General features: G+C 40.6%; 1 protein-coding gene across 3 annotated transcripts in view; it reads left to right on the forward strand.

Moving 5' to 3' along the window:
• Window positions 1–17,428, forward strand: part of MCF2L2 (MCF.2 cell line derived transforming sequence-like 2) — a 131,981-nt gene that overhangs the window by 32,654 nt on the left and 81,899 nt on the right. For all 3 annotated transcript variants that reach the window (XM_059855699.1, XM_059855703.1, XM_059855700.1), the window contains exons 6-13: window positions 3,345–3,461; window positions 6,627–6,776; window positions 7,768–7,892; window positions 9,470–9,584; window positions 10,265–10,384; window positions 10,908–11,099; window positions 11,437–11,628; window positions 12,033–12,210. In XM_059855699.1, the coding sequence (XP_059711682.1) occupies window positions 3,345–3,461; window positions 6,627–6,776; window positions 7,768–7,892; window positions 9,470–9,584; window positions 10,265–10,384; window positions 10,908–11,099; window positions 11,437–11,628; window positions 12,033–12,210 (1,189 nt within the window). The remainder of the gene's footprint in view (window positions 1–3,344; window positions 3,462–6,626; window positions 6,777–7,767; window positions 7,893–9,469; window positions 9,585–10,264; window positions 10,385–10,907; window positions 11,100–11,436; window positions 11,629–12,032; window positions 12,211–17,428) is intronic.

Here is a 17,428-nt window from a genome sequence, read left to right on the forward strand (position 1 = left end):
TTACTGGTTTAAATCAATACTGGAATGAGTAGAAACCAGAAGATCAAACAGGAGCTGGAAATAAAGGTTGCAATAACCAACCAGACACAAAAAGGAAATGCAGGATCACATTGACATACAAATGTGGGTAATAAAACCTCATCAGGTAAATTTCTATTGGGATAGTGATTTGATTAGATATCATTAGCCAGAATCAAGATATAGAAATATAGGATACACAGCAGGGTTCATCTGAGATTAAAATATATGAATTCAAAAGGAATACCCAGAGATGCACCCAAGGAACCTCCCATCATAAGAAGTGAATTAAAGTATCTTCAGAACATACATAAAAGTCTGAACAATCTGTCCATAGCAAGTACTTCCTTGGAGTTTTTAGGCTGTGACTTCTTTTTGACAGCCTAACCCATCCAGAAGCAGCCCCCCCACAGCTCCATGTTCCACACTGATCCTTCTCTTCTAATCTCCTGCTCCTTTCCACTCTCCAGCTGACTGACTGTGGCTGTCTCCTGTCTGGCAAGCAGCATGGGAGATGCTAATGCTCTCTCAGATTGGTTTTTCAGATGGATTGCTCATAGGCTTTGGCCTGCAGGAATGTTTGTGTGGTGAAGACCCACACCCTGTTGGGTACCACCATAGATGGCAATATTAATAGGTTTGTTTAGTGGTTCATGCTGAGCATACCAGGTTAAAACAAACATAAAATTCTTCCTAAAATAAAACTGTGTGACAGTGTACCTCTGTGGTTTCAGTGAGGTTTGAAGTATCAGAAGAGTTCCAACTTGTCAGCAGCATCTCTGATGGGGAAGAGCTACAAAGCAGTTAAGATTTACTGTTTCAAATGTGATTTCCAATTCAGAATTAGTGCATAGACTTAATGTTGCCGTATGAGGCCTTTTCAAGATGATGCAGCTTTTTGAGCTTTCTGACTTTGATCATAACAGAACAGTGTTTCATAACACATTCAGGGAACAGTTTTTCCTTTAACTTGGGCTGAGATACCTTTCTTTGCCACAGTTTCTTCACCAACAAGATCTCCTTGTTTCTGCATTTAAAGATGCAGTTAAGGAGAAGATGGACTGCTGGAAGTGAAAAAGAACAGAGTGAGACAATTCTTTGCCTGCTTGACAATTTTTGGCCTGTATGGCTCCCTGGGGCCAGATGCATCCTCCACTATATTCTTGTATCCACGTCAGGTTAAAGTCTGGATGGATGGACGACTACACGTGGTTTTGAAAACTTGTTTCATGATGGGTTAGGAGGGTGATGGTAATGGGTCATACTCTGCCTGGAAGTGGGCAACAAGTGGAGTGTTGTAGTGATACCTGCTGGGACCTGCCCTGTTTCATGTCTTCATCAGTGACATGGAAGAGGCAACAGGCTGCGCTGTCATCAAGTGTGCAGATGACACTAAACCAGAAGGAGCAGATGGTATACTCCAAGACAGGGCCACTGGAACAAAAACTCAAGGAATGGGCTGACCAGCATATTATTTTTTATATACAAAAGGGGCAAAGCAAAGTCCTGGAACTGGGAAAGAATTTCCTTCCACAAGGATTTACTTACTCAAGAAATAACTTATGTTCTTCCCTTCCAACAACACAACAGTTTTGTTGTTGACAATGATTCACACTGTAGCCTGACTATCTGGGAAGCATCTCTGCAGAAAAGCAGCTAGGAACTTGGTAGGCAGCAAGCTGTACATGAGCCAGAGTGTGGCCTGGCAGCAAAGGAAGCCATCAGCATCCTGCATTAACAGGAGCAGTATGAACAGGAGCAAAACCAACAGGTTGAGACAACCATTCATCCCCCTTTACTTGGCTCTAATTAATTCACATTGAGAAGGCCCTGAGTTTTGGTTCCCCCAGTACAAGAAAAATATTAACCTGGAGTATTCTTGGAAAGCCAAGAAAGACAGGACTTGGAGCATGTGTTCTGTAAGAAGATGCTGAGGGAACTGTGCTTGCCTAACGTGGAGAAGGGAAGGCTTAGGAGGGTTAATATGACACAGCAGCAGCTTTCCAGTCCCTCCAGGTTACTGGGCACTACAGCCAGATGGTCAGTGGTGGTAGGATAAGAGATAACTGACATAAAGTGAAGCAAGGGCAACTCTGACTTGACATAAGGAAAAACTTGTCACCACAAAGACAGTCAGGCAGCAGACCAGACTGCCCAAAGAGGTTGTACAATCTCAATCCTTGGATGTTTTTCAGTGTTAGGTGAATAAAGACCTGAGCAACCTGGTTTGATCTCACAGCTGACACAGCCTTGAGAAAAAAGTTGGACTAGAGGGCCTAGGTTCCTGCCAACCTGAATTATTCTAGAAAGATTCTGTAAAGATCAGCTAAAAACTTGTCCAGGTTTGTTCTTGAGGCTTTTCTTGGAGCACTCTTGGCCTAGAATATGCATCCTCTTGTCTCCATACATCTGCACTCATCTCACTTCCACAGTGTTTGTTAGTGTATTTACCATGCTCCATTGGAGCCTGCTGACATGCAGAGCCACTTAAGCTTTCTTTAAATAGGGTCAAGGAACACATTTGACATATTTTTGACATTTATTTATTTTAAATTCTTAGTCATTTGTGCTCAACTTTTTATTCTTCTGTTGCTGAAATCCTGGCATATCGTCTAGCTGTTGGAACAACAGTAAATGAGTGTTACTTGTGTAACCACTTGTGTTGACAAATTTAAAGTGGTTGCCAAAAGTTAATGCTGCTTATCTGAAGCTGAACTCAAATCTTGTTTGGCTTTCTTCAAGCAAGTCTAGTGGTAAGGCAATTCTAAAGTAAAAGAATTTATCTAGGTGTATTTCTCCTTTCTCTTCCATTATGATTTTAAATGGAAAAATGCCAGTGAATTCAGTGAACATACAGTGCAAAAAAAAAAAATCAGAAAACAGAAAGAAAAATCTTATTCTCAATGGTTTCATTTCAGCACTTCCCTGGATCAAGTAGTTTGTGTTGAAGAAGGTGTTTAACTTGCCTGTGCCTCAATTTCTCTGTAAATAAATGTTATCTAGAGAATAAATTATGTTATCGAAGCTTGTGCGAGCATTATGAATACCATACTTTTGCTCTTGATGCACATGCAAAATGAGTCAGCCCAGCAAGGAAGAAGATGATGTCAAACCAAAGTTAGTTCAAGAATGTCCATGTACACATTAAGAAGGCAAAATGTAGGGAAAATAAACTTTGGCCATGGCATGAAAAAATGCAAAATGAGAACTGACGGCCTCTGGTGGAACTGCAGTGGTCATCTATGTTCAGGCAAACCCAGATCCTAGGAACAATGATTGCAAGGCTCATTATTTCTCTCAGTCCAGTGTGTTTGGATTTGTTTCAGATCATCATGTTAAATTCTGTCTCTGATCTGCATGGCTACATTGACAAGAGCCAGCTGACCCGGGAGCTGGGAGGGACCCTGGAGTACGGCCACAGCCAGTGGATCCATCACCGAACGGTGAGTGCTGCTCTTGCACATCTGCACCACAGCTGTCCCGGGCACAAATGCAGAGCAAGCATTAAGCAGGAACTTTTCAGTTGCATTACAGCCTCTGGATTATGCTAGGGACTCAGGGAAAGAGGAAATCCATGACTCAAACAGAGAAAGGCAAATTCCCCAAAAGTTTGTAACGGAAGCAGTAATTGTATCTCGCTGTGTACCTGGCCCAGAGCCTAACAGTGTCATGGTATTCTTACTCAGCAAGGCCTTCTCTTGCCTTTCAAATAATTGATGGAATTCATAGCCCTTCAGCTGAAACTGAAAATAGGCTGTAGAACTTTGCTGACTTCACAGAGGTCAAAAGTCTCACTTTTATTAATGATTAATTATGTCCACGCTTTTAAGAGAATAAAAATACTCAGGGCACTATATTTTATTTTTCGTTTCTGTACTATACAAGCATGCACTCCAGCTGGGTCTTATTTTGGATAACTAAAGAACAGTTGCTAGTAGGAAGGCAGAAAGATGTTTTTATTCTACTGAGGAAACTTGTACAGTTTTGCTTGCCCCCTTTTTGGGCTGGTTCATGCATTTCAGTGTCTGCTTCAAAACAATGTAAACAATTCATTATGGTGCCCAGTTAAGATGGCAGCTCACAAAAAACAGACTCCAAACTCCGGCACATTTGTTTCTTTCAAAATATTGTTTCTTTCTTCCTAAGCAAAAATGTGCTAAGCTGGGTCATGATCCTGGAAAAGTAATTAATTTCACAGAGAGTTTATACAACGTTTGTGTCTCTTCTTGTGGGTCTACTTGCAAGATTGATAAATTAGAGCCCACATCCAAAGTAAGCCTCAATGTTTTGCAAAGTTCTGAGCAGCCCTGGGTTTGAGTCTTTGTTACTGATGAGGAGGTTACGCCTAAACCATAAAAAGAGCTTTTCTGAGGTAATTTAAGTCAAATCACTTTTGTCACTTTCTTGTTATAGTTTTTTTGTGCTTTAGTGTCCTTACTAAATTTTAGTCTCCTTGTGAACTTCCAAATATTTCAGGCTTCTAAATATGCAAACATAGAATCTGAATTTCATCTAACATTGATTTTCTACATTTATAACTGTGTTGACTATAATGAGGTTAGGGTTGAGATGAGTGAACAGGCTTACGTGTCAAAAGTATCAAAAATATGAAACTGTCCTTGCAAGAAGGGGGAGTGTGAAGAAATGAATCATCTGTAAGAGCTTTCAAACAGCAAAACTTCTGAAAATATGAAGGGGGATAAAAAGAGGCACAAGAAAAGTTGTAATATTTATTAATGACAGGGGTTTCCATAATGCAATAATACATATTTTGGTAAAATATGCAAACAAAATGAACCAAGAATTTATGGGAGTAGGGCTGTGTAATCCCCAGGGGTTTTGGTTAAATTTGTTAGAAACAATTTTACCAAACACAGAGACTGGAAAAAAACCCAATCCACAGATGTAACTTAGGTACATGAAACAACTTATTGCTCATATACACCGGAGAAAGTGGGGTCAAGCAGGCTATTAAGTGAAACACTGACAAATTCACTGTGCAGTCAGCCAAGGAATATCTGCTGGATAAGTCTGTCATCAGGGAAGTGTCAGCTTCCAGGGCACCTTGAAACAATCTGACTTCCAGTCTTGCTGAGCTGTGGTCTTCATGCCCTTTGCTGCTTCTCTCAGCATTCTCATATCTTGTCCTGACAGTGCTTTTCTTCTGAAAAAGCTTTAAACTCTGGCTAAATGGCAGTGACACAGCAACCTCTTCGCATCGTTCACTGTTTCTGCTCTCCTCTCTTGGCTGCCAGGAGCCTGTGGACTTTCTTGCCCACAGAGTGCATTTTTGGCTTTCAGTAAATGGCCTTTGGTCATGGATGGCCTTGTCTGTGTTGCAGTCAGAAGTGTGACATTTCAGCCAACTCTAACCCAGTAGTTTCATTGCTGAGAACAGCAGCATACAGCTGCAGAGCACTAAGATAGACCATGTGTGGGTGTGTACTGCTTGTGCTGAAAGCAGATATGAATTTATAGGGGAACAGAATGTTGCTGTGAACTCTACTAGCATTCCTTCATGGAGGGCATGTTTGAGATCACAAATGTGGGCTAATTTCTCTCTACGCCTTTTGAATGATGATCTACCTCCGTTTGTTTTTCACTGAGCACACAGCATAATTTCATCTGTCATGGTTGCAAACAATGAATTCCCATTATTGCTGGAGAAAGGAATGCAGTGTGCAATAGCTACATGGTCTTTAAATGAGTGTAAGAGCATCCCTAGTGCTTGTTGACTGACTCAAACCTGTGGGCGATTAGATCAAAATGTACAAAAAATAAAGAACTATACAGAACAACACAGCCACCCCCAAATTTGGGCATGATCATGGAAAAACATCCCATGCAGTTACTTGCTACTAGATATAAAAGTTTTAATCCCATGTCACAGGTCTGAACATCATATTCTGCACTGAGGAGGTGGTTTGTTCTTTTTTTAGCTTTCCTCACTTCCCCATTCTTCATTAAAACCAGATTTCTGACAAGTTCTGTGTTGGTGCACCCAAGTGATAAAGAAACAGCAATGAACCCATGAATTTATGCATTTTAACTGTATTTGTAGTTACTTGTTCCTGTATTTGTGTACTAGCATGGACAGATGGGAGGAAGGGACTAGAATGCATCTCGTACAGAGAGGCATGATGAAGATGCACATATTCAGACGTCAGGGGAAGACAGATTACTGCTGAGTGAACAATGGCTGTATAAATATAAAGGCTTTGCCTTATATATTTTAGCAGTGTTCTCAATTTAAATAAAGCCTTCATTAAAATTTGAAATGCAGCAGAATTTCCCAGCAAGCATGGGCAGAGGATCTGAAGTTCCAGGCCTGCCTTTGAAGCTGATGTCCTCTGTGGTTTCATTATGTCTGCTGAACTCTGGGAGTTCCCCATTGACTCACCGAGGTGACAATATGTGCAGACCTGTAAAAAGGTCATTTGTGACACATGGTTTAATTTGTAACTTTAGGCACATCCACCCAAAAAAGGCAATATGAGCAGCTTTACAGGCATGTAATATTTGCAGCACGGTGTGCCTGGAGCACAAAGTATAGTTTAAGGGCTAAGGGTAAATGACCAGTCTGTGACTTTATGCTTTTGCTTTTCCAGGCCATTGAAAACTTTGCAATGACAGTAAAAACAACAGCACAGATGCTACAGACCTTTGGAACAGACTTAGCAGAGACTGAACTTCCCAACGATGTGCAGTGCACAGAGGAACTTCTCTCCTCACACACCGAGCACCACAGCAAGCTGAAGGTGATTGTTGCCCCACCATGGCTCCAGCAGTGTAATAGATGAGCTCTGATCTAACAAAATTTTCTGCCATCACTTGGCAATCCTTTGTCTGGAAACCACTAAGGAGGAGGACAGACACCTGGGTTCAGGAGATCAATTTGATTCAGCTGTGGAAATTACATTTTACAGCCCCAGGAATGATAGAATGGGGATGTGTCACTTCCACTGTGTAAGAGGGAGTAATGGGAATAGACAGTCTCTTGATGAAGAGTTCATCAGAAAGGATGGACTTATACTGGAGCAGAAACAGAGAACATCTGTGAGGATAGTCAGGAATAGACAGAATGATCTAACTAGATGATGACTGTTGTTTTGTTTAAAAAAAAAAGAGTAAGGATCAGAAGTAAATATTACTGCTGTCAGCAAATGCCTTAGGTTAAACACAAGATTAAAAATACTTCTTAAGCTATATTAGCACAAGAACCATTTTTATGGAAGAACTGTGCAGGGATGTGGGGATTCGTCATCTGACAAGTTGATGTTTGAGCATCTTTGTCTCTTTTATTGCTCATCTTTCATGCTGGGAAGACACTTCTGTGGATGACTTCTTATAGCTGATGTACTATGGCTCAGCATGGCACAATGTTATTTCAGGAAATTCCATTAAGAAGTGCAATGTCTCAGCCCAGTCTCTCAGCTCACAATCTACAGCATACTTTCAATTTGTGGTAGAATAATTTATTCTGCATGTGGCCTGGTCAGATATGCAATCTGCTCAGAAATTACTCTATTCCTTTTCTCAGAAATAGATTTACTATTCAAAGTTAAAAGAGTAGGGTTTCTGCATTTGCTAGTAAAACATGGCACCTTTGGCAAGCATTTATATTTTGTTTCAAGTATTTTGTACCTATGAAAGAATCCTCCCTTATCATTACTCTGTTGTCACCTAAGAGATGTGAGTGTTGTTAGAAGTACATAAAATTTGGGTTTTAGCTTGTTTTTTTCATCTCAGGATGAGCTGAAGCTCGCAGTGAAGCAGGGGGCCACCTTACTGACATGCATCCGGGAGCCAGTCACCCGAAGTGCCAACAGCAAACTCAGTCCAGATGAACTGGAAAATGTGGCCACAGTGGAAAGGTCAGTAGAGCTAGTTACCTTGTGCAGCTTGCTAATTTATTCCTAGGAGATGCAAATGTAATTTAAATAATTTAAATATGCAGGTATAAATTACCACTGGTTCACCTACTCAGGATTTATGGACAGGTAAGTCAGAGAAGGAAATAACTTAGAGAAAATGACTTGATTAGACTGCCAAGGCAAGTTCAAACAAGTCCTGAATTTCTTGGTAATTTTTGATCAGACCACTACCTACCTGGCTGAAGATTTAAGGTGGGACTTATTTTCTCCATAACATGTACATCCTCCAAACTTCTGTACCTGGCTAGAAAGTAGCACCTGAGTCTCTGTGAGATGAGTGGGTGATGTGCTTGTGAGCGTCTGTGGAAACACTGGGGGAGTAGCAGATGAAGATGATACCTGAAACATTCTGTGTGTCACAGATCCAGAGGTACACAGAGAGAGAGAACCCCCTTTTCCTTCCTACAATGCTAGGTATTACCATAAAGCTTTTAGTCACCATGTAGAAGTTTCTGCTGTGCCATGTGATGCAGAGAAAAGAGAAATGCCATGCTAGGGTTTCAGTGTGTCTGCATTCACTGAGAACAAAGGTGCTAAAAGTAAAGCTGAGCTGATATTTTTCACTGAATACTTTAAAATCCTTTGAACAGTCATCCCAAAGTAATTTGTGAATTCATCTTGAATTCAACGACTAGCTTTGATTAAAAAAAGTTTTCCAGGGACAGACTGAAAACACAAACTTGTTTTTGAGACAAATAGGAGGGAGCTATTGGCACTTGCCCCAATAACTTGATGATTTTGTGCATGAAACTTAATGATTTCAGCATGCACAGATCCCTTACTTGCCCAAAGAATGCCCATCTATTGAAATACAAGATATTCAGAGAACACTTCCTTTTCATTTTTTCTACTTGTTTAAAACTGTTCTACTTTGTAATTGATGGATCATTGAGAAACTGTGAGGATGACTCACTAGCCTGGTGTCAGATATTTTACTGAAGATATGATACCTTGAGATTAATGTCTTTGCAAATATATGTTTCATCATTTACACAAAGTTAAACAATGTCCATGGGAGTCATTATGAGCTCTTAATCTGTTGTTTTTAATGGATTGGGAAAAAGTATTTAGCCCTTGTCTATTTCTGAAGGGTGAAGAAAATTAACAAGTTGTAGAGTTCTGGTTTAATCATTCCATAAAATAATAATTGCGTCATATTCAATCTGCATCATTTGGGGATGGATTATCTTTGAAGCATTGGGTGGAAGCTAGGGAGTGACAGCTGCCCTTGGCTGCCAGCACATGGAACGACTCTGAGTCCATCTTGCATATCAGGAGGCAGGACTGTAATTGCCACAGTAGATCCATGTAGTTGTCACTCATCTGTCACATTCCTGCCTGTCCTACTGCAAATTTCATTCTCTTTTGCTTATGAGAGAGTTGGCACAGAGCCCTCTTACATAAGTTTAGGGCTCCCCACCATTTCCCTGCTCTGCTTTCTGCCATCAATTACTGTAACTTAAAAGAAATTAACTATAGGAAATAAGTACATTCTATTCATTATAATTTCTTAACAGGTTGTTGGCTCAGTTGGATGAAACAGAAAAGGCTTTTGATCAGTTTTGGACCAAGCATCATCTAAAACTAGAACAGTGCCTGCAGCTTCGACACTTTGAACATGATTTTAGAGAGGTATTTCTTTGTTCATGCTGTCTAGCCTTCTCTGGTAAATAAGGTTCACTTCTACCCATACTTAGAGTATACCAGCAGTCCAAAATTAGGTTGGGAGAGAAGATCATTATGCAATAGGAAATAAATATTCAAAAATTAAAGTCTTGACAGCTTTCAGATGTCTTACAATGCTTGAGTAAGGCACAGTGAGGAAAGTGCCAGACTGTGAGGGCAAAATGTGGAACACCATTAAGTAAATTTACCTTGATAAATAATTTTGCATTTAGGTGTGAAATTATTAAACATAAATTCTTCTGTGATGGTAAGTCACCACTTCTACCAGAGTAAAGGGAATACTTCACTCTGAAGAAAAAAAGAAAGCCCCAACTGTCGGCCCAGAGACTGGAGTAACACAGATTCTGAAGTAATATAAACTCTGGAGTTATAGCTTGTCAAAACTTTGTGGGTCTTATTAGTGAGAAGCAGGGAAACTCTTTGAAGAATAGTTGGTTGTTGATTTATTCCTTGGATTTTCCACTTTGGAACAAACTGAAAGACTAAACTTGAGATGCAGACTCTTCTCAGAGATGTAGGTGAATGTTTGTTGTAATTTTTATTCAGTATCTGAATTTTTATCAGATGGGGTTTTGGGTGGGTTTATTTTGTTTTGGTTTATGTTTCTGTTGTTGCTGGTTTTTTAGGTAAAATTGACATTGGATAACCTCATGGAAACACAAGCAGGTTTTGCTGATATTGGAGACAGTGTGACTCGAGTTGAGAACCTCCTCAAGGAACAGAAACATCTCGAAGAGAAAGGACAGGTTTGCACTCAATTTAGTATTCTAGCTGCTACAGACATGGTATTCTAGACACTTGCCACTGTCCTTTTTTTTTTTTTTTTGTCCAGATTTACTCTCTTCTCAGAGTCATTACTTTAAATTGCAAAACAGAGATCCTAATTTCCAGAAGTCAGGGCTGTTCAGACCCAGTAGTTCCACTTCATTACTTGGAAAGCTAGGGAAAAAGTAGGGGAAAACTTGTATAATGAATGTCCCCAGTATGTGAGAAAGCAGAAGTGGGTTCCATAATCTCAGTGGGCAACCTGTTCCAGTGTTGGTCACCCACACAATAAAAAAGTGCTTCCTGGTGTTCAGATGGAACCTCACAAGTTTCAATGTACTCATTGATATGGACGTTGGCCTTCAATGTAAATGTAAAGTAAGACATATCAGCTATATTAATATTCCAAACCTTTACCCCCAGGCTACAGCAGGGGTTACAGAGAAGAATTGTCCTTATTAGGCATGTAATTCTAACTTTGGATTTTTCTCATTAATTTCACAGGAACCTTTGGAGAAGGCCCAGTCTCTGGCTCTCCATGGAGAACAGCTCATCCAAAACAACCATTATGCAATTGACTCCATTAGACCAAAGTGTGTTGAACTCAGGCGAATTTGTGATGACTTTACCAACGAGACCAAGAAAAAATATGATATTTTGGGAAAGTCTCTTGAGCTGCATAAGCAGTTAGATAAGGTGAGTGAACCTTCTCAGATAACAGCTCTGGCAACGTTCTATTAAAAATTAAGGATTTTATTAGCTCAGGTAATTATGAAGATAAGAAATTGTGTTTGGTTTTTCTCCATTTTATTCAGTAAAACACTGGAGATTTGCATTAGTTCAGCAAGTTCAATTCTGCATATGCTGATGGAGTGACTTGTGAGCAGGAACTATGGGCAGGCACACTATGAGTAACATTGATCCCCTTTTAATGACGTGTTAGGGCAAATCTGTTTTTCATAGAGTAGAAGCACAGCTGACAGCTTGGACTGTCAGTGATGATAAGTCCTTCTTCCCCCATTTTTCCTTGAAGGCAAGCCAATGGTGCGAAGCTGGAATCTACCTCTTAGCTTCCCAAGCTGTGGACAAGTGCCAGTCACAAGAGGGAGCTGAAACTGCACTCGTTGAAATTGAGAAGTTCTTGGTAACAGCTAAGGAACACCAGCTCTCCAGCCTGAAGGAATTCTACAATCAGTTTGACATGATCCTCACCCCGGAAATAAAGGTAAAACCCCTCAGATGTGCATATGCTCACTTAGAAGTTAAACATTTCCGATTGCTTTGTCCATGAAAGTGTACTGGGCTATATATTTGAGTCTGCTAAAATTTGCCTCTTTCCCTACTCTAAAAGGGCACAGAGGTCAGTATTTGTGGCAGCGAGTTTTACTCATGAGAGCAGTCATGCAACACTTACATAATTTTCTTCAGAGCAGTGCTAGAAACACTGCTTGAGTCACCATGTCTTGGTCAGAGAAACTGTGATCTGGGCAGAATGCATGGACTGGGCTGCAACAAACTGCAGCACAGTGTGAGCTCCAGCTCTAGTCTGAGTCTGGTAGTACAAGTCCTTTCTTCACTCACTCAGCCCATCACTGACAACCATGTGTTGTTTGCCTTTTCTTTGTCAAGGCCAATGCCCAAAGAATTGTACAAAAACTCGAAGATGTGCAAGAAATGTTTGACAAGAGGCAAGTAAGTCTGAAGAAGCTGGCAGCCAAACAGACCCGGCCAGTACAACCTGTTGCTCCACATCCTGAATCTTCCCCAAAGCGAGCATCACCAAAGATTACCAGACCAGCAGCAGTAGGTAGGCCATGAGCAGCTGCTTTCAGACTCACACCAATGTTTTGTCCTCATGGTCATGTTTGATTTTTGTTATCAGAATGAACACTTGAATTTGATGTGCAGTGTCAGCCTCGTAGGTCCAGCTAGTAAAAATGAATATGAAATATCTCTCACTGCAAACATACAAACAAGAGTGAATAAAAAAACCCCACCAGGTTTCTCTTCCTAGGTCTAATCTACAGAGTACATTTCCATACTGTGTCTCAGTGTATCTAATCCTAATTCTCAAAAAGCCACACCAGGGTAGTCAATGCAAGCCTGCAATGCAAGCATATGAACTTCTTTTATATTGCAGGTAATGTAATTTGGCTTTCAAGTGCCATAATTCCTCAAGTTTCAACCAGATACTTGCAAAATTAAGGGTCCATTAGTAAGTGACTATGGACAACATAGTGGAATTCATTTATGGAATGTTTGCTTTTCCCCCTCTACATAGATGTTAGTTCACTTTCCACCTTTCACTTTCTGACTTGTCCTCTGCTAACCATAGAAGCTGAGCATTGATTCTGTTTGGAAATTACTGAAAGTTCTTGATTTGAGGTTAGCATGTGCGTTTAGCCGAGTTAGCTGTTTCCTGCAAAAGGAACACGGGTTAAACAGTGTATCCTGGGGATCAGCCACCCTGTGCTTGGTGGCAGGAAGAGGTCTTCCCTTTGTAACCTTTTGGGCTGTTCAAAAGGGGAACCTTAAGTAAAAAGCCTTAAAAAACTCTCTAATTTGCATGAAGAGCATTCAATAAACTGCTTTCTCAACAGGAATCTTCCTGATGAGATGGATAGCTAGTAGCCTGACCATTTTGCTTTCTAGGCATATCAGCAAAAAGTCACATCAATGCCCCTCTTCTCCTCTGCTCCCCAGCATTCATCCTTCCTTCCAAAGGAAAATCATCTTTTTCCCATTGCCATGCTGGTTTGATATCTGTACATTTTCCCCCAAACCATGCTAGCTGTGTTTTTTATGTACAGTTCCTACCTCAACTTCCAGCTTCTCTTTTAGTTTGAGGCAAGCTGAGAACACAATGGCTGTGAAGAGGTCCTGCTCTACCACACACACATCCTCCAGCACTGTGCTCCCTCTTGCACTGGGGTGGGCAGTCAGTTTGCTGGAGTTGTGATTTGCCTTGAAAACTGAGTAAACAGACTGCAAAACTGTAGTAGTTCTTTTTCCATTGCATGAGTTAGAAAAATGCAGGGAGCTCTGGAGATCACACAGCCCAGTGATCACCTGCTCCAAGCATCACTAATGTCAGCATTCATCAGATATCACACTGCATGGCTACTAGTGCTGAAGCAAAGGAAGTTGCAGAAAATGGGGTTATGGGGTCAGTAGGTCAGGACCAGTTAGTTCCTGTCAGTGGCAGCACGGTTTTAAGATGGCTTTTACCTCCTGTGAAACTGCATCTTCAGGCTGAAAGCTAATCCTGCCATTCTGTTTATGCACGCAGTCCCTTGAACTGTTTCTTGAAGTTCTTTCTTGTCATTTTAGCACATTTGCAGATTTTTAAAATAAATTATTGATATAGATAGAACCTTATAGAACAGTCACTGGTTTATGACAGTGCTCTAAGTTTTGATCCTTGTTCATACAGCCATGCCACATACCATCAGCTCTTTCACAGAAAGTCATGAGATGCTCCCTTGCTCTGTCCTTTGAATTGCAGTTCATAGTTATACAACCCAATACAGGATAACTGTGTGACAAGGCTTAGCCTTTAATGTCCTGTTGCAAAATAATAGATAGTTGAAATTTATTTTAAAATGCTGCTCTGGTTGTGAGGAGGGGCAAAGTGCAACCCAGTTCTGATCAGACATTGATAAGCAGACTGCCATTTCATTCAGATTCTAGGAGGTGACTGACCAAGAGTACCTCTGTGCAAAGAAACAGAAGTGCCTGAGTATCTACAGCTCATCCAGGGACTCACAGTCAGTGACTTTAACAGCTATGAATAGTACATATATTTTCACATATTCTTTATGAATCCCTTTGGTGTTATCCAGTTGTCTGCAACAGAGAATCATACTTTAAAATTCCTGAGTGCCCTTTCCCTCAGAATGCCAAAGCACTTGGCAAGTACTGGTCAGTATTTTAACTTGTTTTTTCAGAAAGAAAACTGAAGCAAGATAAACTGAGGAATTCACCAAGGTGTTTCACAGTCTGACTCTGAAACATGTCTAAGAATAGAAACAGGGACACTGAGTCCTATTCCAAGCCTGAAAATGAGGCTGTGAAATTCTGCTCTTCTCGAAGCTACTTTCTTTTGGACTTTCCTTTGTGTCCTTTCTTCACATTCATGGCATGTGAAGAATCAGCACAATCAGCATTTACTTATGGGGAGAATTTATTAAGCAGCATCTTGGAAACTGAGAGAGGCTTAGAGAACCTTCTCGAAACAGGTTTTGTAACTCATCTGTCATATTTTACCCAGGACATACCTGAATATTTCTAAAAGCTTGCTAAATAGAATATGACAACTGGAAAATACCATGTTCCTAGACTATGTAAATAGAAAGGCAAGCAAAGGCAATAAAATGTGGTAAACAGAAATAGAAGACCAGAAAAAAAGGCTTTTGTCCCCAGGCAGTAGGGTAACAATACCTTGGCAGCACTGGGGTGGTTGGTCTGTGAAAGGAAAAGAAGTTACATTTGTTCCAGAATAGATTTTGTTTTGTTCTTCCTTGCTGACTCTCCATTTTCCTAGCAGGGAGCAGTAGGGAAAATTCAGTCTAATTCAGGGTGCTAATGGAAAAATCTTCACAGGTATGAAGGCTCAGACATTAAATACTCCATTATTGTAACTGTCAGACTCTCCATTTTACATGGACAAATACGTAGGCAGAGATGTATTTTCTGCACACAGGCATAGCTGATACCATGTTTGAGAGAAAGGGCAGGTTTCTGTTGGGGAAATGACTGTCACAGTTTCACATGCATTTCCGTGACTCTCAGCAATCTTTTAGCTCAGTGAAGATCCGGAATGGCAGCTCAGAATAGACTCTCCTTTGGTCAATACTTTTCTATGGGTCTGGAAACTCTGAAGAAAAATTTTACATTGATCCCAATGTTGCTTGATGCTTCTGGTTTCACAAGTGGACTTCCATATTTTGCAGGGTCAGGCCTGTTCAAGGCTGAAGTACTAGTTCTGGAATTATTGTGATGCTGAAAGTCTGTGGCAGCTGTATTTGGTGCATCTTTTAGCTGTGAGAACTTGATTAAATATTATTCACAGATTAACCCTGAAAAGGCAGAAAACTCTGTTGACCTTTCTATAATAAGAACCTTGAAAATATTTAAGTAGTGTATATGACACCTTATTTTAAGGAGAACTCCATTTTCTCCCAGTGGAAGCTGCTTGAATTCTAATAGCTAAATTTGTCCCTATGTCTGTTGTGAGGAAAGAAGTGGCACTTGATAGGGAAATATTTTCACTCTGATTCACTTTTGAGGGCATAATTTTTGATGATTTGACTCCATATTTCTTCTCTGCATTTCTATGCAAAACTCTTTAGCATGAAGTGAATTGGAATAGGTCCACAGAGTCAAACCACACAGTCTGTCAGACACAATGAGATAAACTACAGAACTGTAAAGGATAATACAAGCAATTAGAAATTACTGCAGTTAGCATTTATCTATTTTCATTTGCTTGTAATTCTCCCAAACTCTTACTCTTTGAAATGAAACTTTCCCAAAGGCTATTCCCTTCAACCTCACACGTTCTTGGAAAATTTCAGTAAAAGATGATTTGGCCATCTCAGTGACCATGGTTAGGAAAAATGTCTTGCTTTAGTTACCTTTCTGTCAAGAGTTAAAACATGGCAGCACAAAGTGCTATAAAATATTCACCTAGAGAGTTCTTTGTGGGCAACATAAATGTGAAATACAGGAGCAGAGATGTCAAAATTTCTGTGAACTTGTTAAACAAATAACATGTTTAACAGCACATTGCACGTACAAAATCCATGACTCACCAGGCAAGCATCTTAGAAGGCCAACTTGGAACACAAGATTCATAGGGGGGAAAACATAGCTGGAGCCTTTTCAGATCTTTAAATAATAAAATTTAAGCGGGTTCCATCTCAGTTAAATGTATACAACTGCGCATTGGATCCAGTCCAGCATTCCTCACAGTCACTAGTGCATAACACTCACTAACTAATAACATCTGGACAGAGGATAAAGGAAGAATTTCTTGCAAGAGTCTGGGGATGTGTGCAGGGGAAGTGAAGCTGTGGAGAGATTAGCTGACTCAGAAGAGATGGTGTGTGTGACTCATGAATGGTTTGAGAAACCACTAGTTTGTCTGGTTCAGTATATTTCTGTAAATGAACTTGTAAAAAGAGAAAGATACTTTCAGTTTTGTGGCTGTGGGATTGCTATTACACTTGGACCAGTCTGAGGAAACCAAGTAGTGTCTCCTTGTAGAAGAATATTCCACATCCAGGAACCTCTGTGCTTCTTATATCAGCAGATTTTCAGGAGGCTTGACAGAAATTTTGCCAGAGAGAAGTCTAAATTATATTGTCTAAGAATGGCAAAGTTGTTCTGCCCTAAGCCATTAAGTGACAAACCATAGCTGCTCTGGTGTTTCTTTAGCTGCCTAAACATAGTTTTGCCATCACCAGCATTCAAAACAGCAATTAAGCCACTAATTATCTTCAAACTCGTGTTCCTGTTGGACAGCATGAGCAGCAAGCCTCAATAAAGTTTAGCACAGTAGTTATTTCCATGCTTGTTCTTGCCAAAAGAGTTCAATTCTGCTGTAGGTGATGAGTGAGAATGCACAAACCCATACAGAAAACAGATGGGAGAATGTGGTTGGGGAATTCCCCCTAAACCTGAATGTGAAGTATGCTGTTTACTTGAGGGGGGCCTGGAATATTTTACAGCTGCTGAGTATGTATTGTAACCCTTGGCTATGGCCTGTATCTCTTGCTAGCAAATGAGTTACACTTGTTCTAGCAGGAGTAACTTAGGGCCACTCACCCAGGTGAACTAATCCAGCTGTCCCTGAGCACCTGGGAGCTGCCCACAGTTCTGTCTGTCCCTCAGTCTGTCCCTCAGGGGGGATGTAGCCCCCCCGTAACAGATCAACACCTGAGAGATGGTGCCTGTGTCCTGCCACAAAGGAGCAGGGGGGAGAATGGGTGAAACCACAGCTTTTTCTCACAAGCTACACAGCA

The sequence above is a fragment of the Haemorhous mexicanus genome, chromosome 10 (genome assembly GCF_027477595.1).
Source record: "Haemorhous mexicanus isolate bHaeMex1 chromosome 10, bHaeMex1.pri, whole genome shotgun sequence".
Lineage (NCBI taxonomy): Eukaryota > Metazoa > Chordata > Aves > Passeriformes > Fringillidae > Haemorhous > Haemorhous mexicanus.